Below are 26,106 nucleotides of genomic sequence, written 5' to 3'. Positions count from 1 at the left end.
CAGTAAAGCAGCGTTCCTTGATGCTGACATCTTGCATTATCAGTCAAGACATTTTCAAGACTTTCTCCTCAAAAAATTCCTTTACTACATAGGAATTGCTCAAGAAGATGGCTGTGAATTCGGCAACCGTGGAAATGGATTTAATGAAGTGGACAGATCTTTTCTTAGGCTGATGGGAGAATAAATGGGCTCCTGCAGTATCTCCCCAGTGAAAGGCACTGCCCCAGGGCATTTTTCTTCTATCAGATAGGGAGATACATTTGTGGAGATTTCACTTCAGCTTTTAAGTTTCCCTGAACATTGGCTATCTCCATGGCTACTATTTTGGTTCCTTGAATGCTGACTGGGGTTGCTCTTCAGTGCTTGCTCACTCGCTGTCTAGCAGGGAAGCCACTTCAGAGAGTGTTAGTTCATCTTACAGAACAAGCAACATATGGACAGTTCGGTCAAATCCTCACTGTGACTCAGGCAGGATACTAATGGAAAATAATGCAACTCTGCAGTTAAACCTCCACATAGACATAATGTCATGGGGATAAATAAAGGCTTTTCAGGGAAATTTAGTTTTGGCATTTTGTAGCTTTGGAGTTTTTTGGTATTTTGATTTTTTTTTTCAATTCAGTACATTTGAGGTAATTGAGAGTCAACAGTACTGTGCTTGTTCTGCCCTACTGGACTCCCCAAGCACAAATTCAAACAAAATTGCATTGGTATGGACATGTACTACATTCCCCACAGAATCTGGGACAAGAAGGCATTTCAACACGTTTCTGATATTTACTTTCTAATATTTACTTTGCTTTCTGTGTGTGTCTTTATGTGTTGAGCTAATAAGCATTTGAGGGAAGCCCATTTTATATTTTCCCAGAATTAGCAAGCTACATGTATAGTCCACTACTGTAATATGTTATAGTTGACATTTGATGAGTTGCAGCAAAAATGCTTTTATAGGAAGCCATATATGAAAAATAGGAATAGTGTTCCTTGATTTATATAGTCGTACAGCACATCCTCAATAATGTCACCAAGTGTCTTGCAGCAAGCATAAAAATATATCCTGCTTTTTGGAAGCTAAGCCCTGGAAACCCTTGCACACAAACATAGGTTTGTTTGACTTCAGTGGGATTACTTACATTTGTTGAGCTAAGCATTTTCCTAAATATTTGCCGGGTCAACACCATAGTTACTGAAATGGTCTTTGGCTTGTGTGGGTAGGGGAGGAGCGGCCAGGGCCTGAGCTGGTGAGCGCAGTGAGAACCTGGCTCGAGAGAAATGTGCTGGACCTTGCTCCATCACATGGAGCTGGGATGGCCACGGAGCGGCATGGCAGTGGGGATAGACAGGAACCTGCAAAACAACCCAAAATGCAGCTTAATTTGAAACCTGTGTTTATTACATTGTTGCCCAGTTAGGCACCAAACTGGCATCCAGGAGAACTGGGTTCTATTTTCGGCTCTACCAGCAACCAATTGCTTGACCTTGACAGCTTGTCCTGCTCGGTGCTTCCGGCAGCGGTCGGTGCCGTGTCTGGCTGCTCCTTCCCATGCYGAGGGCCGGATCCCGCGGCAGCGCCTCGGTGTCGGCTCCGTGCCGGGAGCAGGAGGAGCAGGATGCAGCAGAATGGGCCTGGGCAGAGCGAGCTGGGCCCAGCAGAGCGCCACGCAGCAGGGCGGGTTGGTACCAGGCACATGGGAACTGAATTTACGGTATTATCCAACCATACTCTCAGTTTCCACCGCTGGGAAATGAGGGCAGGAGCCCATAACCCTGTCTGTAAAGAGTCTTTCTCCCCCCCCTCCTCCCCACCCTTAGGATTTTCAAGCACTTTGAGCGTTCAGCTTTGTTACGATTTTATTTTCATACTAAAATTATTTCAGGAATTCCGGGAGATCACAACAGAGCACAACTGCAAGTTGTTTTTCTAGGCACTGTCTGCCTTTCAGAGCCATCATGACTTACCTCCTTCTGGCTTGGCTTGACCCACAGGAAAGGGAAAAAAATAGGAAATGAAGAGAAAAATAGGAAATGTTCTGCTGGTTGGTGCTGAGTTGGCCAGTAAGTGCAAATTGAAGGTGCTTTTTGTCTCAAATCATGGATTTTTGTTTTGATTGTTGTTTTTTTTCAGCTGATGAAATATATTAGTAGAAACACAGCAGCTGTAGCTTCAGTTGATGAGGAGTGAAAATGGGCTTTCCTATTAACCATTAGCTAGACCATAACTAGAGGGCTCCTACTGATGCTCCAGGGCTCTCAGTGCTGGGGTTGGAGAACCCTAAAAGCTGCATGATTTTCAGCAGAAGGAATTTTGACTTGAAATTAATTTCCTCTGTTAACTGAACACGATCTAGTTGATCAGGGTCTTTGGGGAGACCATTTTGGTCTCCATAAGGTTCCATAAGGTGTCTCACCCCAAATGTTCGGTATTGTTTTAATTAGTGCAGTTGTTTCCATTCAGTGTGTATTTTGGGGCCTCCTTCCACAGAAGTTTCAATATTTGTCCACACACGTAGTAACATTTGCTCTTGTCCTCTCTATGGCCTTTATTGATACGAACATTCAGTTCCTCAGATCTCCCCTCTTTCCACAGTTCTTAGTAGCTTTACAACGAATTACAGATAAAATGTTAAAAACATTAGCTAGGTCGTTCTTTTGTGGCTGCTACTACTAAGAATTTTTTCTTTATGAAAGAATTCAAATTTAATAGGGCTTAATATAAGTAACTACTCTCATTCCTACCTTCCTACAAAAAAATATGTTATTTGGGATTTTTTCTTGGTGAGCTTAATCAGCAGGGTTCCTGTTACATGCAACTTCATAATATACATTTGTCTGAATGTTTAAGTTTTTATTCAAAAGTCAATTTAAGGCCTCTGTTAAAAAGGAAGGAGCCAAATGTTTGTGGAGCATTTCTGTTTGATTTTTTAATATTAAGAGTTCAAGAACAAGTTACTGATGTATCTTTTATATCAGTAAGTTATATAATACATTTCTTGGAATTTTTTAGCACTTGTCCTCAACCTTTTTTCTGCAAGTGTTGGATTGTCTTTCTTCCTCCCCTCTTGTATTGCTTGTATCCTATGCACAGGATGGTGTGCTTTGCTTAAAATAAATAAATACACCATAAAACCTCTTCGCTTTTCTAGTTTGCTGCAATAACTGCCTGTTTTGGTGGCCCTTAATGTTAAAAAAGCTATTTGCGCTTAACAGCATGTGTGCATTTAATTATCTTTCCAACTTCAGTTTGAGGTTTCAAAAAAGATCTAAATCCTGCCAGAAATCAATACCAGATGTCCCGGTATCTCCTAAATGGGCTCCTCTTGTTGATAACCTGAAGCGAGCTGCAAACACTGTGTTTGATAATAAGGGTTGGCAGGTTGAACTAATTACTGGGCTCTCATCACACTCGCTGAGCTACGTGCACGGTCCGAGTTGGCTGATTTAACCAGCTGGAGTGTTTCTTGTGTCCCGAGACTTGGGTGTTGACACTGACAGTGAATAAAAATATTTTAAAAGACGTCAGAAGAAAATAAATGTGTACATGAGATGATAGACCAAAAACCTCCTCGTAAAGTGCTCACTTCACACCCATGCAGTCACACTATGCATGATATAATCCGCAAAAGCAAATAAATAAAACACTAAATGAGGTTGCCACTGTTTTTGTTTTATATATTTGTGCCTTACTGTATCGCCACAGCTTGTTTATGAACATTTCACTGTGTTTCACCAACCACATATTTATCCAGGCTCTGGACAAAGCAGTTCCTGTGCGTTTCTTTTCTGCAGCAGTCTGTTGAGTGGGGAGAGGACAGTGTAGTCAGGGCTTATATGTGCTGGGCAAATACAAGGGCTGCTGGAAAACACAGAATCATGGAATCCTTAGGGTTGGAAGGGCCTCTAGAGATCATCTAGTCCAACCCCCCGCTCCAGCAGGGCCACCCAGAGCACGGGGCACAGGGCGGCACCCAGGCGGGTTTGGAAGATCTCCAGAGAAGGAGATTCCACAACGTCCCTGGGCAGCCTGTTCCAGGGCTCTGTCACACTCACAGTCAAATTTTTCCTCAAGTTTCTTTTGCTTCAGTTTGTGGCCATTTCCCCTAGTTCTGTCAGTGGCCACCACTGAGAAGAGGCCGCCCCATCCTCCTCACTCCCTCCCTTGAGGTATTTATAGGCACTGCTCAGATCCCCATCAGCCTTCTCCTCTTCAGGCTGAGCAGGCCCAGCTCTCTCAGCCTTGGAAGGTGGCAGCTGGAGCAGGGCAGACCTGCGGGGGGTGTTTTGGTGGCGCAAATGCCTGTTGTAGCGATCAAATGTGGGCTGGGCCTGAAATACTTTTCCTTGGATATTTTCAGGCATAGTTGGAGGTGATCAAAAGATACAGATGGAGGTTGGGCTACTCTAGGGACAGTCCAGTCCCGTTCAGTAAAACTGTTTATTGGGATAGGGTGTTTCTCACCTCGCCTGTTGCCAGCCCCTCCGTCCTCTGGGGAAGCAAGCCGCCATTTCCTGCCCCGCTGCCGCATCCCCCCCGGCTGCTGAGCGCAGCCTCCTGAGATCCAGGAGAGCRCCGGGCAGCCCCTCCTCCTGCGTGTCCTGCTGGGATTTCCCCACCAGGGAACAACCTGCTTGGGATTTCCGATCCCTTTGAGTCCCTTACTTTCATCCAAAGCCACAGCTGACTGTGTATAATTCGGTGGCATGCACTGAAAGAAAGAAGAAATACAGTATTCCAGGGGTATATGTATATAATTACGTATGTCTGTGCATATATATGTATCCTCTCGGGTATCCTCCCTAGTCTACCTGATAGACTTGTATGTGCCTGGCCTCTGTCACTGGTCAGACTTAAAAATCTACAGTCAGTCAAATGCCATAAGCCAGGTTTGAATACCTAGCACCGAAACCAGCTCAAAATGTATTTGCATTTAGCCATTAAAAGACCCCCAAAACTCACACATCGAAGTCATTCACCATTATATTACTTCGGTTCTCATTTGTCTGTTAAATTTGGAATAGAAGGACAATGTTTTATGGTAGTTAAGAATGGTAAGGAGAAAATCCAGCTAAAGCAAAAAAAAAAAAACATTTACAGAATATCACAGGTCTGTTCAAGGAGAAATAGGCAGTAAATTCAGGAAAGAGGTGGCTATAATCTTAGGTACAGTCATGGATGGAACAGAAGTGCATAGTTCAATATGTCACAAAAAAATCAAAGGACATTGGATGAAATCATCCAGGAGCAGGCTTTAAACAAACAAAAGGAAGCCACATTTTACRCAGTGAATATTAAATTGTGAGGTTAATCGGTACAGGATGTGGCACAGGACCAGAAGCATTAATGAGTTCATAAAGTTACTAGACAAATTCACGGAAGAAAAACTCATTGAAGACTATTAGACACGAAGGTTCAAATGTAATCACTGTCTCAGGAAATCCCTAAATTGCCAGTTACTGCTAGAAGCAGGAGATTACACGACAGGAGACAGAGGATGGAATTTTTCCTTGGCCCTCGTCATACCTCTAATCTTTTCTTCCACCACTGCTAAAGCCAAGAGAATCTGAATCTTTAGTCAGAGGCAGTATTTGCATCTTAATGCTGCTATGACTAGGAACAAACTACAGAAAATWTAGAACTTACAAGTATTATTCCCTCCTGAAATTTGTGTTGGCCGGCTAGTTAGCTGTAGAGGAAATAAAATTTATGCACTGTTTCACGCCTCTTTAGGTAGAACATAGTTCTACCTAAAAGCTACCTGTCAGCTCTATAATATTGGTATATGGAAAGCGTTCAGGGTATCTAATAATTTACTTCTATCTTCTTGCTCTTACATGTGATGATTTAAAAAATAAGGAAATGAGTATCTCCTGCTGTGGGCAGTGTTACATAATTGAAAAATTCCTCATCTCAAAGCTAACTTCAAATCTGCATCATATAAAACCACACAAACCATTTAATTAATAATTAGGTACCAGCAGATAAAATCCATCTTGAAGTTTTCAGAGTTACACCCAGTTGGACCAGAGAAGAGAGGAATCCTGAGCTAGATTTTTGACTTGCTGCCAGTGTTCTCCCTTAATGCCTGAGAAAAGGGAGAGAAACTGTAAAACATGTTCCAAATAACAAATCTTGCTTTTAGCACTGAAGAGGGGAAGCTCTGGATGGGTGTCTTCTGAGACTCCCTTCTTGTAAATTTGGTGAAATTCAAACTGAAGCATTTGCTCTGTCTTAACCAGAGGAAATGGGGTGAAATGTTTTCTTGGGCATTTAGGTCCCATGCAGTATAGGTTTCCTGTTGATTTTAATAGGTTGAAATCTGAAAATTTTAACACCAGTCCCTGGAATTCATTGGTCAATGAACTTAAAAATGGGAATGTGGTCCAAGCGGGATCATATGTATGGTCAACTGAGTTCTGAGTGCAGGCTGTTTATTACARGAGATAAGAATAAGAGRTAACACTGCATGCATGTCAAGATAYGTCTTAATTAAACCTCTGTTGTTTAGTCTGTGACAAATGTGCCTAGTTCTGCATTGTCTGGAAACTTCTGGGATCGCATTTGGTTTCATCATCTCAGTTGATGATGATACTGAACATTTTTAGCCCTTCATTCATATATTCRTTCATATATTCACTAATATAGCCTGGTTGCAACAGGCTGCTGAGTGGATGTCCAACTAATGTTTTGTATGAGTATCTCCCTCAGAGCCCAGCTCCAGAAATGTAGATGGAAATTGTCCATTGGATTACACCACTACTCTCCCCCCATCTGCCTAGCAGATCTTTTAATCACGTAAGACTATCAGGTTGATCAGGCGTGATCTGGCCTTGGTAAATCCAGGGTGGCTGTTGCTAATTACCTTTTTGTTCTTTGCATGCCTGGAAGTAGATTCCAAAAGGATGTGGTGCATAATCTCTGCAGGGGCTGAGGTGAGACAACCTGCTCTGTAGTCCCCTACATGTGTAGATGATTTGTAGACATCACTAGGATGTCTACCCCACTCAGCAACAGCTGTGAGTTTTCTCTGAACTAACCAAATTCCTTCTTGTTGTTCTTCATATTCCTCACTTGTTTTGACTGGGAATGTCCTTGGTTGTCCTGGTTTTGTCCCCAGGTTCCAAAGCAATGCTTTTGCAGTCCTTTGCCCGTTCTTTCCTGTGTGCTGTCTTTCTGCATTTCAGTTCATTAAGRAGCTTCTGGTTTGTTCTAGTGGGCCTTCTCCTGAAAGCGCCAGCCTTCCTTGGCAGCAGGATTATTTCAGTTTTCTTTAGAAGATGAGCAGCCTTCATCGGTACCACGCGCAGCCGCCTCACAGAGGAGCCTGTGGAGCAATTCCCTGAATAATCTTGAGTCAACTCACCTAAAATTCTGAGTGGTAATTCTTCTGCTTACCTTCCCAGCCTTCTTCTGGAGCCTAAGTGCCATCAGCTTGGGCTGTGCTCACCACTCAGAGCTACTATTTGTGACCACAGTGGCCACCAGTTCTTTCCTGATGATGAGCAGAGGTGAGGTGGGGTGTTATCTCTGATTGATCTCTCTGGCATTTGCATTAAGAAGTTTTCCAGTGCCATCTATAAGCATCCTGGATTGCTCACACAATGTCATGCTGCCCAGTGGAATCCCCCATGAAGACCCAGGYGGCTAATGGGGCTGCTTTTATCACTTGTTCGTAGTCAGCCTTGTCTACTCCAGCTCTTCGGTCAGGTGGTCAGTAGCAGGCCCCACTGCAGTGTGACCAGTGTTGCTCTTTCTTCTGCCTTTGAACAGAAGGTTCATGAAAGACCTACCTATGGTTTCACTCTAGAACTCTGTGTAATCAAGGAAATGCCTTGTAGGAAAGAGCAGCTCCTCTTTCTCTTCCATGCTGGTTCTCCCTACACCTCCATGACAGTTTTCCAGTTGTGCATGCTGTGCCATTTAACCTTTGTGATCCTGATCAGTTTATAACCTTCCGACTGTGCACGGGCTTCCAGTTCTTCTCGTTTGTTACCCAAGCTCCCTACATTAGGATCCAGTCGCTTTGAGGCAAGCCTCTGAACGCCCTCCTTTGCAAGTGGAAACGTGTAACTCTCTCATGCAGCCTTTTCTCGCACAGACCTTTTCTTCAGTACCTACCCTTTCCGTCTTGGGCCAAGGTACCCCTTTCTTGGTGGACCTATTTTAAAGCCATCCTCACTAGGTTAGCAAATCTGTTTGTGAAGATGTTCTTCCCTTTGCCGGATGGTTTCCATATCTTCTTAGCTGTCATTCTTCATTAAGTGAGGCATCATTAACGAAAGAGACCAAAGCCTTAGTGGTGACACCAGCTACCCAGCCAGTCTGCTGGTTACATCTGCTGGCGAGGCCCCTYCTTGACCAGAAGGGTTGGGGAGAGTTCCTGAGTTCCTGCCCCTGTCATACTGCTCAGAGCTCTGTAATCCTTTTCGATGTGTGCAGTTTTCCCCTGGTTGTGTTACTCATGTCCATGTGGTTTAGCAGCAAGGGCTAGAATCTGGAAGGTTGGAAGAGTCATGGCAATCTCCCTACAACATCAGAGATGAACGATCTAGGCAAGCAGCAGATCTACCTGGATTATAGGGCTGGATTTTCTGTCTCAAACAAGAAAGCATCATCAACAGCTAACCCTGCTAATGAAGATTTTCTTTTTCCCAAAAGAGCTTGTTATCCTTTTCTGTTCCTGGAGGTGCTATGTAAASAGCTGAAAGAAGAAATAGAGCTGTTGGCTGAAGTCAGAGGCTTCCAGCTTCTGCCATTTTGCAAATCTGAATCTTCTTGGTGCTCAGTTGCTTCAGTGTTACATTCCTMCTCACTTGGATGGGGCCCAAGGTCTTGCCAATGAAAAATCTTTTCAAAAGTCCTGTTACCTCCTGTGCATCACCACAGGTGAAGCCTGCTGGCCGCTCTGGCCTCTCCACCTCACCCAGCAGCGAGAGCAGCCTGAGCTCCGGATGGCAGCTCTACCATGGAAGGGGAGGTGGCCAAAGCACCAGAAATGGTTGCACCAGTGACCTGTGTTGCATTACCGCTACTCAGGAGCAGCTTTTGGGAGCAGCATCTACAACCTGCCATTTTAGCTGCCTGAAATTGCTGCTGTTTCCGTGTCCTCCTTGCAAGGAGCCAGCTTGCTGCTACCAGATAAGTGTAGAGCAAGTTGAATCTTACTGAGGTTTCCTCCCTGGCAGGGAACCTTTCATGTGGCCAGCCAGTTAGTTCACTGTGCTGGTTGCTTTGCCTTTCGGTCACTGGTGCCATCACACATGGCCTCTACTTGCACTGCTACCTGAAACAAAGATTAGGAATCAGATGCAAGTTACCTCTGCTAAGGACTGTAAATCTCCGGTTTTGGGGTGTACAAATTAAGGTGAATTATGTTGCGTACAGTTTGATGCTCTTTCCAGTACTAGCTCTCGATAAAGTAAATATGTGTTGTTATTTTTCTTCTGTAAAGTATTTTTAGTAAATCCTCGGCGCTGGCTTTATTGAATGACTAATGCATTTTGGTACATCTGAATTACATCTATACTGAGTCATTTTGTTTTGTAATGACATATTTAAATGTTTAAATCTCCACAGAAATCAGATATTGTAAAAGACTTTAACCTTTTGTTCTGGGGTTTGTTTAGTGCCTCTATTATATCATTACAGGCCTCTGCTCTGGGGAAGATCTGCGTGGTGAAGATGAGCAGAATGCTGTATCTGGAAATCGTATATGGAATAGGGTGCTTTTGCACAGCCCAAATTTTGATTTTGGAATCAGATCTTCCCTGCTTGTCCTATAATTGCACTTCACAGTTCAGGGATACTGTTGCTGGACTCTGACATTTCCTTAGCCACTGTTCACCAGCGCTAGTAACATTTTCCCTCATCTCAGACTGCGGTTAATTCGCATTTTGAAACTAGGGCTTTGCCTACGTGGAAGGTTTTACCAGTCAGCAGTAGAACCAAAACAGTTACACCAGCGTTCCCTGCGTGTGGGATGACTGTTTTCTGCCTTCTTTTTTGTTTGTTTGATTTATTTGGTTAGATTCTCTTACAGGAGGGGTAACCTGAATGAAATAAAAGGATCTGCAAGCTTTATACCAAGATAAGTGTTTACGTTCAGTACATTATTTATCATATTTATTACTTTACATTTATTGTGTTTATCAGCCAAACAGTCTTCCTTGATTTATTTTGTCCTGTGTACTACGTGTTGAACCTATTCCCTAGGCTGCTATCTCTCTCTTATCAGTCCCCAATRTCCTTACAGTCCTTGAACAAATGCCTGTTTTACCAGGCTGTCCTTATTTTGAAATGCCTCACAAAGTTTCACTTGTGTCTCATTAGGCTGGATTTGGAATCTCAGCTTTTCCTGGTGCTTGGTTTGTATTGCATCTTTGCCTGTGTGCCAGACCCATCACCACACTGTGAGCTGTTTAGGACCAGGATCTCTTCATCTGTTTGTCATGTGCTTTCTGAAGCCTGTACCACATTTTTAGGATCCAAAGAACAGGAATATCCACCTGAATTTGAGGAGGAACTTCCTCTCTGTGAGGGTGACAGAGCCCTGGCACAGGCTGCCCAGGGAGGTTGTGGAGTCTCCTTCTCCGGAGATCTTCCCAACCCGCCTGGATGCCGCCGTGTGCCCCGTGCTCTGGGTGTCCCTGCTGGAGCAGGAAGGTTGGACTAGATGATCCCTAGAGGTCCCTTCCAACCTCAACCMTTCTATGATTCTACTGAAAAAATAATCATCAGTCACTGTGAAAGACCCCAATTCCCTTATCCTTCTTTCTATAAACATAGTTTGAGGCTCTTTGTTAGTTTGAGGCTCTTTGTTGCTTTTTTTCCAAGTAAGAAATCAAAAATAATAACTGCAGGAAGTGTGTGTTCTTGTACTTGCAAAAATGGATTATACTTTGACAAAGGATTTGAAAAATGAAACTAGTTTTCACTATCAGGCAGCTGAACTGGTACTGTGTGCAAGAAGAGCAGGCTGTGTTTGTAGTGGTGATTCTGAAGCGAATGTGACTTTATGTTTTGCGAATATTTTTATGTAAAATAGAGAATAGGATTTTCAAAAGTGCCTACATGATTTAGGAACCTTGCAGAGAGAAAATGAATGAATCTTAAACTGAATAGTTAGGCAATAACCTGGCATGTGGGAGAGTCAGGTTCAAGTAGTTGCTCCAATTAACTTTTAATTAGTTATACAAAGTGGAACAACTTCAAACAGGAGAGATCGAGATGTCTTACCCCAGAATACCCGGTAGCCTGTGGGCTAGGACAGCTAATATGGGATGAGCAGAGATTTGAAAACAGGTCACTCACCTCAGCAGCGATGACTGTTGTAACCACCGAGATATTAAATGTGATAGTTTGTTTGCCTCCCTTTCGTCGGTGTTTGTGAGGAAGGATTTGCCTGGCTTAGGCAGGCAGGGCTTGCAGGCTTAAGCATCTGACTCAAGGAAAGGGTTTGTGGTGGAGACAACTGTGCCCATGAGAGGAATGGGACTCCCTGTCCCACCGGGTCCTTCGGCAGCTCTTTGCTTAGTTAGCTGCTTTTGGTGATCTCTTTTCTTTAACCGTTGAGTTATTTTGACAATTTGCTCTCTCATTGCGCTCCATGACAAGGTGATGCTCTTGTTTTGGAACCGAGGGGTTGGTTGCGGTAGGTAGCAAAGTCTCTGAAGCCTGAGTGCTGCACTCTGCATCGTAGCTGCAGCTTTACTACAGCTCTGGCCATCTGTGGGACTGGTGCTGTGTCATCAAGCAGCAGCTTGCAAGGGGGCTGCCAGGCCACACGGGTACAAAGGGCTTTCAGCAGGCTTGACATAATAAACAGCAGATCTACTAATGCTGGTAAAATGCATTTACCGCTAAATAAAGCAAGAAGTTCTGCTAATATACTGATCACTGAGAGGCTGCTAATTACCACAACAGGAGTTCCCGAGTCCGCAACCATTGGATTTGTCCTAATCCAGAGCCTCGTGCTCCTCATCTGCAGCCTCCTCCCTGGATCGCGCGTGGAGCTCGACGCAAGTGTTTCCACAACGCAAGCCCRGATCAGCAGCTCCACTTCAAAGCTGCAGCTTCTGAAGTGGGAATTTTAATTATGGCACTTTGAGCTGGCGACTCCACGAAAGAGCTTTTCTTCTGCTAGATTTTTGGGTTTGCTCCCCAGCTCTGTGGTAGGGCTCGGTGTCTCTGCCATGAAAGCGATGAAGTGATGGGCCAGTCACTGATCATCAGTTTACTGATGGTTATCTGCAACTCCCGCAGGCAGGGAGCTGTATGTCCTGTTCTTGGGATCTTTTGCAGTCAGGATTTTATGTAAGAAAATGAGCTTTGTTGTTGCTTGTCCCATGAGTCTTCCATGAACATGAAAAAAAAGGCAGATTCAATGCTTTTGTAGAAATGGGCTCTGTCTGCTGTCGAAACCAAGGTCTTTGGAAGTGCTGCTGGGCTTGGTGGGGAAGAGAAGCTCATGGCACAAGGAATGTTATCATGTGACTCTGCACTGCATGATGGAAGATGAACAAAAAGGAAATATCATCATGTGGATCAATAATAGACTAAGATGCCAGGTTTATCTACAGGAACTGCTGGAGTGAATGTGGGTCAAGATGTAGCTGAACTTTCATCTGGTTATGAATAACTGGGCAGTAGTTTCAGCTCCAATTCAAGTATTTTGCTGCAGCAAATGTAGTTAAAGATAGAGATGCCAGGACATAATGCTTTTWTATAATGTACAATGTTGTGAGCAGGTCAAGGTCAAGGGCGGTGATCCTGCCCCTCTTCTCAGCTCTGGTGAGGCTGCACCTGGAGTATTGGGGGCAGTTCTGGGCTCCCCTGGACAAGAGGGACGTGGAGCTCCTAGAGAGGGTCCAGCAGAGAGCGGCAAAGATGATTAAGGGACTGGAACATCTCCCGTATGAGGAGAGACTGAGTGAGTTGGGCCTGTTCAGCCTGGAGAAGAATGGACTGAGAGGAGATSTGATCAATATGTATAAGTACCTGAGGGGAGAATGTAGGGAGGAAGGGGCCAAACTCTTCTCAGTTGTGACCAGTGACAGGACAAGGGGCAATGGGTACAAGTTGAAGCACAGGCAGTTCCATCCCCATGTGAGGGAGGAAGAACTTCTTYCCTGTGAGGGTGCCAGAGCCCTGGCACARGCTGCCCAGGGAGGCTGTGGAGTCTCCTTCTCTGGGGATCTTCCAAACCCACCTGGATGCTGCCCTGTGCCCCGTGCTCTGGGTGTCCCTGCTGGAGCAGGRGGTTGGACTGGATGATCTCTAGAGGCTCCTTCCAATGTCAACCATCCTGTGATTCTGTGTTCAGTCACTTATGGCAAGTTATACTGGGCCGCTTTGGGTGGTTTTCCCCCTCTACTGTAGTGACTGTTGGGGGCAGCGTGAGGCATTCGCACCGGCAGGGAAGGACGTGGCCAGAACCAGTGGATGTGGCTGGGGGAGCTCCCACAGCAGCGGAACCCGTCAGCAGAACCCACGTCCTGGGGGCCTCTGACCCTCGTGTGAAGGGGACCCCAGTCACTCGCTCCGGCTGYTCCCACTCCTTTGCCAGTGACTCAGGAACCAGTGTTTGGTGACAGTGTGATATATAAAAGGAAKAATGGAGGCATCCCATGATTAAATCTAGTAATAAGAGAGAAATAAGTTTAGCATGTGATATATAGTGGGTGAGTCAGAGAAATGAAGGAAAAGCGAGTTTAATGAAGTTAGAAGAGGCAGAGCGCGGGCTTTGTGATGGATGGTGATGAGCTGCACAAGAGAGGGAAAGCAAAGTAATAAGAGACAGGAAGGATGACTTGAAGCAACAGTACTAAATACAAGACTGTAAATACAGGACTGTAAATTTAGGAGCGAAGCTGGGAAGGCTGGAGTGACAGGGAAGATAGGATGAGGAGAGTTGGCTGACATAGAGTGGAGCCTGGAAAAATATGGGGGGACAAATTTGGTAGCATTGCAGAAACTGAGGAACAAGAGGGAGAAAAAGAGCACATTGTGGTTTAAACCTCCAGAAATGATCTTGCAGGCAGGGAGTGATGCGGTTAGAAGAAAGTTCCTTTTCGTGCTTTATTTTGTGTTTCGGTAAGGGACATAGTTTCTAGTCATGGACAACATCAACTGCCTGGATTGTCAGCCAGTGCAACAGGAATGTTATTGATGGTCAAAAATGTACTTTTTTCACACTGYTATAGCTAAACTCACGTCAGTTCAATTCTCTGGGTAAAAAAGTTCCTGTTGGGACAAAGTTTCTCCTCCAAAGCCTTTTCCTTGTCAGCTGAGGCAATCTTAAGGAAAGTGCATTTAAAAATGAGCCTACTCATTTATTTTGGCATAAAAAATAAACCTTCTAATTAAATTGGACAAATCTCAGTAGCCCAGCAGGATGTGTGAGGGGTACCACAGTTAGTGATGCTGCTGGTTCACACTCCCTTTATTCCCACTGCTGTGGAGACCCTGGCTGAGGCAGAACCATCTTCTGCCTGGGAGCTGCAAGCCGGGGTCTCTTTTCTTTCCTGTTTTTCCTCAACCTGCTGTTATGCTGCAGATGTAACTATGTGAATACTGCTGGCACACACCACTCATGTACACAAATTGTTGTTTTAACTATTTAAAAACAGTTTAACTGAGAGGTGAGTTTAACTGGCTAGTGAGTTGGAATGTGGTTCCATTTTTATTTATCCGTAATTTTAAAACTGCATTGATGATTTACCCCTAGACTTAATGGCATTGCATATAAATTGCAAAATATCTTCAAATCTTTTAGAAACTGTACATGTTTTCTTTAGAGCCTGCAGTCAGCCAACAGAGCGGATCTGCTGCCTCCTGACAGCTAGGTGTTACTACCATGGGTATTTTGTTTAATTACAGCGTGTTACAGAGCTCACACACTTTCACATGTAGAATACAAATGTATTTCAGCAGCTTGCTGCTGAGCCAAGATGTGGAAATTAATGTAATGATAAACAAGCTCATGAGTTTTCATAAAACTTCTTAGGACCTGGTTCTCCGAGGCTTTGTTTGAAAAGGATGCTCCAGAAACAGGACATTGGACTTGATCCTGCAGGACAGAGTTGTCACAGCAGGAGCAGTCTGACAGTTTGGGGGGGGTAATTTAAGCATCATGATAAAGGAAGATTTTTTTAAAAAAACAAAGATTTTGAAGAAGAATTCAAAGATATATTCCTAAAATGTTTATGAGGTGCATTCCCAATCCAGGAAAACCAGTAGAGAAACTGACCTTATCGGCTGCTTTCTGTCGAGAACCTGCTTCTCGATACCCACAGGTAACTAGGAAAGTATGGACAATCTCCAAGGATTTTGGAGGGACATGTAGGGCACACGGTACACACTGCCTTACTTTGCAAACTTAGGGGCTATAGAGAAACAAACAGGCAGTTTAATTTAGCATAGTGAAAGCAAATGCCTTTTTAATACAGATTTTCTCATCCAGCTCTGCTTCTGAGCCTTATTGAAAYTGCACAAATAACAACGATGGGATTTATAAGCGAAGAGAGGAGCAGGATTCCAGCTGAAAATATTGTTATTGAAAATACTATTATTGAAAATATAAGTTGCTATACTGCCTGCAGGGAGCCTGTAAAAACTGGGTAACTGAAATGCCTTGGGACACCTATAAAGAGAAAAAGAATATATTCCTAGTGGAAAAGAGTCACTTGTGCATGTACTGGGAAAGGCACATAGTGTTTTCCAAAACRAGAGGAGAGATGCAAGATGTCAGCCAGAGCTGGTAGATCAAAAGGGATAAGGATGGAAGTAAGATATGGGATTTAGTGACTCGTATCTCTGCTGAGGGCTGTCCCAGTAGGAAACTGGATAAGAAAACATCATGAATAATGACTAAAGAATGGGATATGTGGAARGGCTCAGGGGAGACACTTGTCTCTCAGGCATTCACAGTAAAGTGCAAAGTAAAAGTAAATTCTGCTGGAGGGCAAAGACTGAGCTTGTCACACATCTGAGGAGTTTTACACCCACTGTGGGTGTAAGCAAGCTAGATTTTTCCTGCCTATAAGGAAATTTGCAGAGAGACATTCTGTGTTTGTACTCTTTCCATGATTTTTTTTTCCTGGCTGGTGCAACCCTCATTGAATTCAGTGCTCCGTGTTCAGGGCACAGCTGATTCCTATGGGAGTAGTGCTACCCTCATCCTTCTATTTAGTACAGTATATATATRTGTGTGTGTATATATATATGTATATGCATATAAATCCAGTGAGTCTAAGCTGTAAGTGTCATCAGGCTATATGTTTTTTAACAACTGTCAGTTCAAATAAAGCATGAGGCTGCACTTAGAAATCCTATTGCAGTTTCCCAAAAGTTTAGAGGTTACATTTGGTCTTCATGAGAAATGACAACATGACTCACATCACGGTTTTGGAGAGGACGAAGAAACGCTCTCAGTGCTGTAGCACTTTTTGGGGGAGCAAGAATTCCATCAGATGAACAAAAAATACTCAAAAGGAGTCAAAACTGGAAAGTTTTGCTTGATTTCCACGTTGGATATACCCAAGGTATGTGGAACACATCCCTTTGGGAAGGCAGCTGATTTTAACAGYACATGTTATATGCAGTTTTCCAAAGGATAAGTCTCACTCTGTGTTTAAACAGGGATCAGCTTCACAGCTGGTATAAATCAACTGTGTTTTGTAGGAGCTGATGAAGATAACACTGACTCGTACTTGTTTTAGGATTTAGCCCTTTATTTCCACACTGTGGAAAACATGGGTTTTAGTCATCTCAGTGAACCAAGCAAAGCCACACAAGAGTAAACAAGTTGTTAGTCTGAAATCACCTTAGGGCCTTCTTCAGCTCTCACTGAAATCAATGTCTAAATTCTCATCGTTTTGAGTGGGACATTAAAGACAAAAAAAAAAAAAAGCTCTAATATCCATGTTAATGTATTTTCTAAATATATGAATTAATCAGCAGCTTGATAAACTGGTTGGACAGCCTGATGCATTTGCTGAATCAACCTTGCTAAAGGAGATGCACCATCTGCCTTACAGTTTCTAACATGCTGTTSAAACAAAGCAACATTTTTATACAAATAGGATTTTTTTTTTGCTGTTACTAGCCTTAATCTGTGCTCAGGCAAAATCACCTAGAACAACACGCTGTGCATCTCTACTCCGCCAAAATTAACTTGCAAATTTATTATGTTTGTGGCAAAACTACAAAGAATATAGAGGAGAAACAGGACTAGGAAATTTAAGTACTTGCTCCACCACTGTGAACCATTTTTTAAAAAATGTTTTTATAAATAATTCCTGAATGCAGGAGAATTTTTTGCTTTGTCATCAACATACTTCATCTGTTGAAAGAAAGCTACAGGGAAACAAGATCAAGACAGACTTCTGTTTGTTTGGAATCGTTATTCCGTCCAACCCTCATTCAACCTGCAGGCAGTTGGGCTTTCAGAAGTGCTCAGAGGATTGAGGTGCTAAATTTCCATGAACTTTCTTCACTTCGGGATCTTGGGAAAAGCCCATGTSTAATGCTCACATTTTTTGCTCTCTTTGTGAGCTACTTTTGTCCCCTTGGTAACAAATATTTCATCGTGATCTTCTGTCCTTACCCTTTTGTCCTTTTTCAAGCAGTGCCAAAGAGTCGTGGAGGGAAGCAAAGAAATGTTCACAGCTGTGACTGTACCACTGTGGGTAGCTGGGGAAGGTACAAAGATCCTTTTGGCTGTCAAAATATGTGCAGAGTAAAGCATTACACCTGGAGTGAAACCTCTAACAGATGAGAACCCCAAGAAATGCTGTTCAAGCTGCCAACTTTGCATTTGCACCCAGGCAATTTGGTTTCCTTATCTGGTGCTCATTTGCTTTAATCCCACATGTGAATGCAGTTCCTTTTTTTYTGAACAGGAGCAAACAAGCAACCCAAATGGGCCCTAATCCATTTTTAGCCTTAACCAGAATGACTTCAACGTGCACTGACTTGTGAGGAGCTGCTTTGGATGTACCCCAGTAYGCAGAGGAGCAGCGCGTGGCCTTCTCTGCTTACTTTCTATAAGCGACTTAAGCATCTCCAGCTGCATCTCAAGCAGGAAAAAGAACCTGCAGGAGGTACTCACCCTTTCATCATGACACCTCAGGTGCCACCACGCTGCTTCTGAACCCCTGCCACCCACCTCACCTTCAGACTGTTACTCTGCCAGCAGCTGGGGCTCTCAGAAATGTGCTGACAGTCATTTTCTGTGGTGCTGGCCCAGGTTAATAGGCAGCATGTGTCATAAGTATGGGTCAGCCCTCCTAAATATGCCTCCCTTGGCATTTCACAACTGTCTGGGAAGGTGTTGCTCAAGCGGAGCCTCAGCCCTGCAGCCATGGTGTGTAGAGGTGTTGGAGCTCCTGAATCAGATGTGGGCCCTTAGGCAATCCCGCCTGCAGCAGAGATCTGTTCAAACCAGCGCTGAAGGATGGAATCCTTGCTGACTGCCCTTGCACATGTCTCCAAGAGCTYCACTTTATTTGTGCCTCAGCAAATGGTCTGATCTTCACCAAGGCCTYGAATCCAGCCATTGAAGAATAATAAATGACTGTTTAGGTTAAGCTGAAATTTTGCAGCCTGATTCAGTTACAGCAGTGACTCACTTAAGAGTTGGTTCTCACATGATTCACAAAGTGTATGGGTGACTCAACCCACAAATTTACTTAGCTCCCATGTTATTTTCCCTCTCAGTGCAAGAAAAAAGGTTATAATAAATAATCACAGCAAACTTTGACTTACCCTGAGGTAGAATAAATGTGAGTTGAAAAGCTGCATATTTGTGATAATAAATCAATATTATTTAGCAAGGCAATGATGAAGTAAAAAGCACATAGGAGTCATTAAATAAGAGAAATTGTGCCATGCACTGTTGGTTGATTTTATTTTATTGGGGAAGCAAATATAGAAAGAAATGTTAATTTTTATCTGATAGAGGAGATCCGAAATACGCAGCTTCTGGTAGTGTTTCATAAAGCTGTGCACAGGCAGATGGCTCTAGTGTAAATACAGTTGAAATTATTATGAGTTCAGAGTTAGCAGGAGACTGTCAGCATATCCTTTTTCAGATTGTCACAAAAGGATATAAATATCTAGGTAACTACGTGCCCCAGAGCTTCTTAGCCCTGAGTAATCACCCTCCCTTTCATAAATGAAACARCAAAGAATTTGGGAAATGAAGAAATTCTGCCTTGTCAGCTGGCTCCGTCATTAGAAAGGTCATTAGCAAACAGGATTGTTTCCTTGCCTTACGTATAACAGGTGTCAATAATATCCATAAATTAAACTCTGCAAGTCCATATTTTATAGAATTACAATATAGTGAACAAATTGCATGTGACTTGAAAGATTAAGGAAAGAAATGTGAATAATTTGGAAAGAAGATTTCTTTTTTTCCAAGTTCTTTTGCAGATAGCATCACTGGGGAGGAGACCTCAGCATGGTTCAGAGGTGGCCAGAAATTTCAGAGAAGTTTAATGGCTTCTCATGGCAAACCCCAGAAGCCCAAGGGACGTAAACAATATCCCTGGGAAAGGGTACCTAGGAGCTGCCAGTGGATTAAAAGCATGCAGCAAAAGGGCTTCTGTGCTCGAGAAGAAAGAAGAGGCTAGAAAATAACCGTGGAGGGTCACATGCTGAACCGCTGCAACGCGAAGTCCACTGGAGCATTTTTGTGGCAGGCAAAATGCTGCCCTTCTGTCACAGAGCTTGCCAAGCCGCTGCGAGCTGTTTCAGGCTCTTTGCAGAGAGTGAAGCAAATGCAGATGTTAATTTGAACTTTCCCTCAGCTAAAGGAGAAGGTAAAAGGATGGCTCTGTGCTCAAAGCACAGGACTAGGATTTATTTATTCTTGCTTCTGCCACAGGATCCTTGTGCAACCTTAGGCCAAGCTATTCATCTCTCCATGCCACAAGCCTCCCTATTTGTAAAATATAGTTGACTGTTATTATGGCCCAATGAAAGTTTGAGGCTAAATTCTTTAATGTTTGTAAAGGGCTTTGAGATGTAATACTGGGAAGGGCAAATTGCTAAACACTGAAATGCTGCATACAGAATTRCTCTAATTGGTGCCTTTTTAGACGCTGGTCACTTACTCTACGTAGGCTAAGACCACAAGCTGGCCCAATTCTAGTCAATGGTACCTTTGACCTAACTGGTTTTGGGCTTGATCTGGAAGACTGTAACTGATTTCCCTTTTGGTTATATTAATCAAAGAAATAAAAACTGCCTAAAAACTGCCCCTTAGAATACCTAGAGTTTGCAGATGCTCCTGGCTTGTGCAAGCTCACCCTGCAAAAAATGCCCTTTTTGKAGGCACAGTCCAACTGTTTATGCATGTAGTGCAAAGCCAGTGAATGAATCTATGAAAGGAGGGTTCACTGCTATGGGCAGATGCTGGTGGCACTCCAAGACCTGCCTTGAACTGGGTCATTTCATAAGTATTTCCCGTCAAGCACATTAGCCTCTTTGCACATAGCTGCTGTGATCAGTGTGGTGTCCTGCCGTGGACAAATATCGTGCTCCATAGGTGAACCACAGCTACGTGCTTCCTAAACATTTCTCAACATTTTTTTTCTGTGTGTTTCTAAATGTATTTTCCTGTCAGCACTGTTGGTAGGCCATGTATGGTATATAAATTAATAATCATGTATAACATATCTTTTCTTCCTGTTACTGCTGAGCTCTTACAGTAAATACCTCTATGATCATTTTTATTTTTATTTTTCATTTTTATGAGACCATCAGGAGTAGATGCTYCTGCTTTTTCTGTTGCTGTAAACAAGCTGTTGCGACTGATACTTCTTTTCACCATGTCCTGAACACTCCCAGCTCATAGTTATATGTCATTTCCAGGATGCTTTGGAGGGTGTGTGTGCCTCCACCCCATTTCAAAATCAATGCAACTCTCAATGGATTGACTAATGGCTGCAAGGTGTTGCTTACCTGCTGGTTTTGGCTGACAGTGCTGCTAAATGTACAGTGGTTTGCTTAATATATCCTTCGTGATTCCCATGTGAAGTATTCTTTATTGACAAATTCAGTGTGCCAATGGCTTCGGGTTTGYTAGGGAGCATTTGTTCTTGACATGATACTGAGACCAAGAGGAAGCATGACCCCATTTTTCTTCCCTGTATATTGATAATTTGGCCACATCCTCCTGCTACATCTGACATTTGGATTGTCCCCATTCATTTTGTTATGCTGATCTCGTCATCACTACATCCATCCTGAAGCACTAGAGTAGGAGTGGGTGGTAAGAGTTAAAGGAAACCGTGATGCACCTGTACAGGTGTTGGGCTCATGGGGTGTATAAGATGTTGCAATGCTGTCCCCCCATGAGGAACTAGGACTGATGTCAAGTTTTCTTTCAGTTGTTGTCCTATATGTTGTTACGTTAGGACATCTCAACCGTGTTCATGGAGTAGCATATGCAGCACCAGAGAGGAATTGCTTGTGCACAGTAAACATATTGACTTGTTATTATAGTGGGTGGACATGCCTGATTATTCACCTATGACATGCTGACCTTCTAGAAGGTCCACCTGGMGTTTTGGTAAGGGCCTACGTGACAGCATGGTATTGAGTGTGGTCAGGGCTGGTGTCTCTACTAATCATTTTAATGAAAGTAATCATCCTCTCTCTGGAGGTGAACAGAAACTGAATTTAATCCTATAAACATGTGAAGTTAAACTATAGGCAAAAAATCCTCTGTGGGTACCTCTCTTGTTTGAGAGTGTAGGTTTCTATATTATGTGGTTATCTGAGCTGATGCCATGTATGCTGCATTGCTCCAATATCTTCAGTCATTAATGTATTGCCATTGCTAAGAAAGGCTGGTGTGAGTGGCATTCTTTTTTTCTTGAAAACTGATGGAATTATTCCCGTTCCCTTTGGAAGGCAGCACAGAATCACACAAAATCACCAAGTGGTTGAAGTTGGAAAGGATTTCTGGAAATCACCTAGTGCAGCCCTCTCCCTGCYCAGTCACATAGAGCACATTGCACAGGATGCATCCAGGCGAGTGTTGAGTATCCCCAGGGGAGACTCCACAGCCTCCCTGGGCACCCTGTTCTAGTGCTCTGTCACCTTCACAGTCAAGAGATTTTCSTGTTTCCTAATGGAACTGCTTGTGCTTCAGTTTGTGGCTGTTGTCTCTTGTCCTGTTGCTGGCCACCACTGAAAAGAGTCTGGCCCTCTCCTCTTGACACCTTCCCCTAAGATATTTGTATCCAACAAGATCCCCCTCAGTCTTCTCTTCTCCCAGCTGAACAGGCSCAGCTGTTTCAGCCTTTCCTCATAAGAGATGCTCCAGTCCCCTAAGGATCTTCTTAGCCCTGTGCTGGGCTCTCTCCAGTAGTTCCATGTGTCTCTTGTACTGGGGAGTTCAGCACTGGACACAGCACTCCCTCCATCTGCTGTCAATGCTCTTCCTAATGCAACCCATGATACCATGATACAAGAGCCCAGTGTTGACTTGGGTCAACTTGTCCCACAACAAGTTCCTGAGTCTCCCAGGTGCTTCTCTGGCAGGTGATCCCTCTGCCTGTACTGGTGCCCAGGGTTGGTTCTGCTTAGATGCATGACTCTTCACTTGCTTTGCCGAACATTAGGCTTCTCTCCATCCATCTCTCCAGCCTGTTGAGGTCTCTGGAGGGCAGCGCATCACGGGTGTCCCATGATGTATCAGCCACTCTTCCCAGTTTTGCATCAYACCCTTGCTGAGAGGGCTTTCCGTCCATCCAGGTCCTTGATGAAGCAGTTGAACAAGACTGGACCCAGTACTGATGTCTGGGGGACACCACTAGCTGCAGGCCTCCAGCTAGACTCTGCACTGGGATCAGAGGGGTCACAACCTCTGAGCTCTGCCTTTCTGCCCGTTCTCAGTCCACTTGAGAACTGCCCACTCATCTAACTCGCACTTCCTGAGCTTGTGTATGGGGACAGCACGTGAGACAGTGTCAAAAGTCCTGCTGAAGTCAAAGTGGAAACATCCACTTCCCTCATCTCCCCAGCTTCGCCCCTGCTTCGTGAGCACAGTARTGTGTGATTAGAATTTATGCTGCCAAGTGAGGATGCTGAGTAACTCTTCCTGTGAGGTTACTACTGCTGGTTGAGGTTTTGGTACTACTGCAGGTTTTGGTAGCTCCACAGGGCCAGGGACGTGGCTTATTTCTCTGTGTGTAACGCAGCCTCTGGGACATCAGCTAGGACTTTTCTACAGCGGAGCGCAGAGCAGCGTTGGGCTCTTGGGGAGCAGATTGCAGTGACACTGAGCAGACAGGCAGATCCTTTGAGGACGTGTGATTGCCCCCATTGCCCCATCATCGCCGGTCTGCTTTGCTTTGCTCCCTAGATCAAGTTTCATAATACCAGCACTAAGTCCTGCTCGGCTATGTGCAGCGGATTGGGCATCTGATGATGTGCTCTTGGTCTCCACCTCTTCACGCAGACCTCCTGCTCTGCCTTGTAGTCACTCTGCTCCTTTGGGAGCTGGGTCTTCCCGGGCCCTCCCTTCATCCTGTTCCATTTTGGATCTTGCAGTAGCTGATCTTTTGTCTCCAGGTGCCTTTGAAAGCTCCATGCTATCACCTGGCTGTCCTGGCTTCTCTCTTCCTTTTCTTCTTGCTACAGCTTGCACCTAAATTAAATGTGCCAAATTGGCTTTACTCTTGAAAGAAATAAAGCTTAATGGATTGCTTTGMCCTGATTAAAAAGACAGTAAATCTTCCTGGGCTGTGTAGCATTTTATATGTTCTTGAAGTCCATCTTTATGCAAAGATTGGCTTTTTCTTTAGCTTCTGAAGCAAAAAATCTATTCCATGGGATTTCCATTGTCTTTGTAACCTCTGGAACCCATGTTTGGTTTGCAGGAATGGGCTTTTTTGTGGTAGTTGTCTCCCTTTTGCTGCCTTTCTCCATGAATAACATGGTGGTCTGGAGAGCGCCAGGATTCAGTCTGTGTGGGAGAGCAGGGAGGGCTCACCAGAAATGGTGCTTTCCTCCTGTTTCTTTCAGGCTTGCATGTTTGGCTGTCAGTTTGGGATAGGCTAGATTAGAAATAACCTTTGTCTGGTTCAGAAAACACTTAGCATTAAGGATTTGACAGATGCCAGCTGCTTCCAGCGTTGCTGCTGTTCCTGACTTTGGTTGCATAACCCCGGCCCCAGCCCCTACCTGCGAGAGCGAGGCTTTCCGAAAGCCGTTCCCTAGAATTTAACCTGCCTTTGAGAAGCAGAAGCAAATCTAATGATAGTTGGGTTTTTTTTTTTTTCATTTTCCCAAATACTTTTCACATTCTGGGAATAATAATACTGCCAACGTGGTGGCTTCCCCATTATTTCCAATCATTTATTCCTCTGTCATCCTRGATAAAATTAGTGTAAGCAGCTGCTTTTAAAGAAACTCTTCTTTTGCCAACCTCTAAAACATACTGCTTGTWGGTCACATAGTACCACTCCAGTGGTTTCCTTTCATATTAGCTACCTGCAGAGCTTCTGCTGGTGTCATCTCACCATGCAGATAGGTTATAAATTTCTGAAAAGCTGATGGAAAAATGCTGAGAGAGCAGTATTTTTGAAAACTCATACAAAATGTTATTTTTGTTTTCCATTCATCCCTACTTTTGGGGACAGAGTCCTATTCTTTGGATCTTTTCATGTTCACTGTTTGTTTTGTCCTTTACCACTCAGAGAGGTAAATTTTCCTATTTTAGTGTAAATAATTCCACATATGCAGCAACTTRGTGAAATGACGCTGTGAAATTAATCTCTAGATTTTAATAATTACTTCTGTTGAAATAAATAATTACCTAGAAGTTATGGTTTCAGAGCAGAAGACCTAACTAGAGTCAAAAGAAACTGGATTTATGCTTCTGAATACTTTTATGACATCTTTTGCTTTGTTTTACTTCTTGTGTCATAATGAATAAAAGTATTTAATTCTTGTTCCCTACAGATRAAACACGATAAACCAGAAAATATACCAGATTTGCAATATTTAGTGAAAGAAAAATATACTGCGTTGGAGAGCAAGAACAGCGACTCAGATTTGCAAACRAATGAAAAATATATGTATTTTAAGGATCAGCTTAAAGAAATGAGAAAACAATGTAAGTCTTAATCTAAAGAAAAAGAAATGATTTTTTKAATGCTAAATGGTAACATGCTCACTAACTGTACTAAGATACAGAACTGCCAATTATGGCTCAAACAGAGGTGAGTGAAGTTCATACTTCAAAACTTATTCAAATTGATACATGTGTAGAGAAAATGCAATGCAGTTAACCTTGGTGGTTTTATATAGGTTCCCACTTGCCTGRTCTGAATACAAATATTCTTAAAATCCTCTTTTGCAAGGTGGGCTTTTTCACTGGAAGTGACTTTTTTTTCCTTAATTGATAGGATCTTCTAAAAGGATTAGGTAAGCTGTTTTCATTTGTCACTTAAACAAATTGCTCCTGTTTCACAACTTAGGATGTGTTGCAACTCTGAGGAGACCTTTGCTTTAATCGTAGAACTATATTGTTGGAAAATGCTTACTGGGAATGTTCTCAGGTTTACAGCCTCTATGCACGCACCATATAACACTGCAGCGTATTAAAATCCATTTTCCTTAATTCATGTTGATTCACCACGTGCTAAAATTTTAAGTTATTTGTGCTTGAATTACCAGAAAAGCTGAGGAGTTAGCAGTTCTCGTACTTATGCAACACAGCAAAAGAGTATATTTTTATTGCCCTGCACTCATAACAGCTATTAAAAAACCACTCTGATTGCTATTGCTGGGAAAGTTTATGAGCGCTAACACTATTTGTGCTGTTCTTCCACAATCAGGATTATGTTTTGAAATCATATTATTTTGCTTGCTTGCTGTCCCTTGACCCCTGTACCTATTCCCTCCCACCCTACATTTTGATTTCAACATAAACTGGTATCTCAGGAACTTCAGGAGTCACAGATTAATGATTTATACCATTGGAAACTGAAATTCTGGATGCTCTCCTGTAGCTCTCCTTGAGTTTTGTTTTTTTGGAGCCCAATCCAAAAGCCGCTGAAACTAGCGGAAAGATTTTTCCCGCTGACTTCACT

General features: G+C 43.4%; 1 protein-coding gene across 2 annotated transcripts in view; it reads left to right on the top strand.

The window, feature by feature from the left end:
* NSMCE2 (NSE2 (MMS21) homolog, SMC5-SMC6 complex SUMO ligase) overlaps positions 1-26,106 on the top strand; it is a 126,141-nt gene that overhangs the window by 32,163 nt on the left and 67,872 nt on the right. The window contains exon 4 of one of the 2 annotated variants that reach the window (XM_026045649.1): positions 9,644-9,894. The exons of the other annotated variant lie outside the window; for it this stretch is intronic. Coding sequence (XP_025901434.1) covers positions 9,644-9,817 — 174 coding nt within the window. The 3' untranslated portion in view covers positions 9,818-9,894. Of the gene's footprint in view, positions 1-9,643; positions 9,895-26,106 lie in introns of those variants that run through there. 2 annotated transcript variants of the gene reach the window in all.

This window comes from Nothoprocta perdicaria, unplaced genomic scaffold (genome assembly GCF_003342845.1).
Source record: "Nothoprocta perdicaria isolate Ctin4 unplaced genomic scaffold, notPer1 scaffold_407, whole genome shotgun sequence".
In the NCBI taxonomy this organism is placed as follows: Eukaryota; Metazoa; Chordata; class Aves; order Tinamiformes; family Tinamidae; genus Nothoprocta; species Nothoprocta perdicaria.
This window is presented reverse-complemented; position numbering and strand designations above follow the sequence as displayed.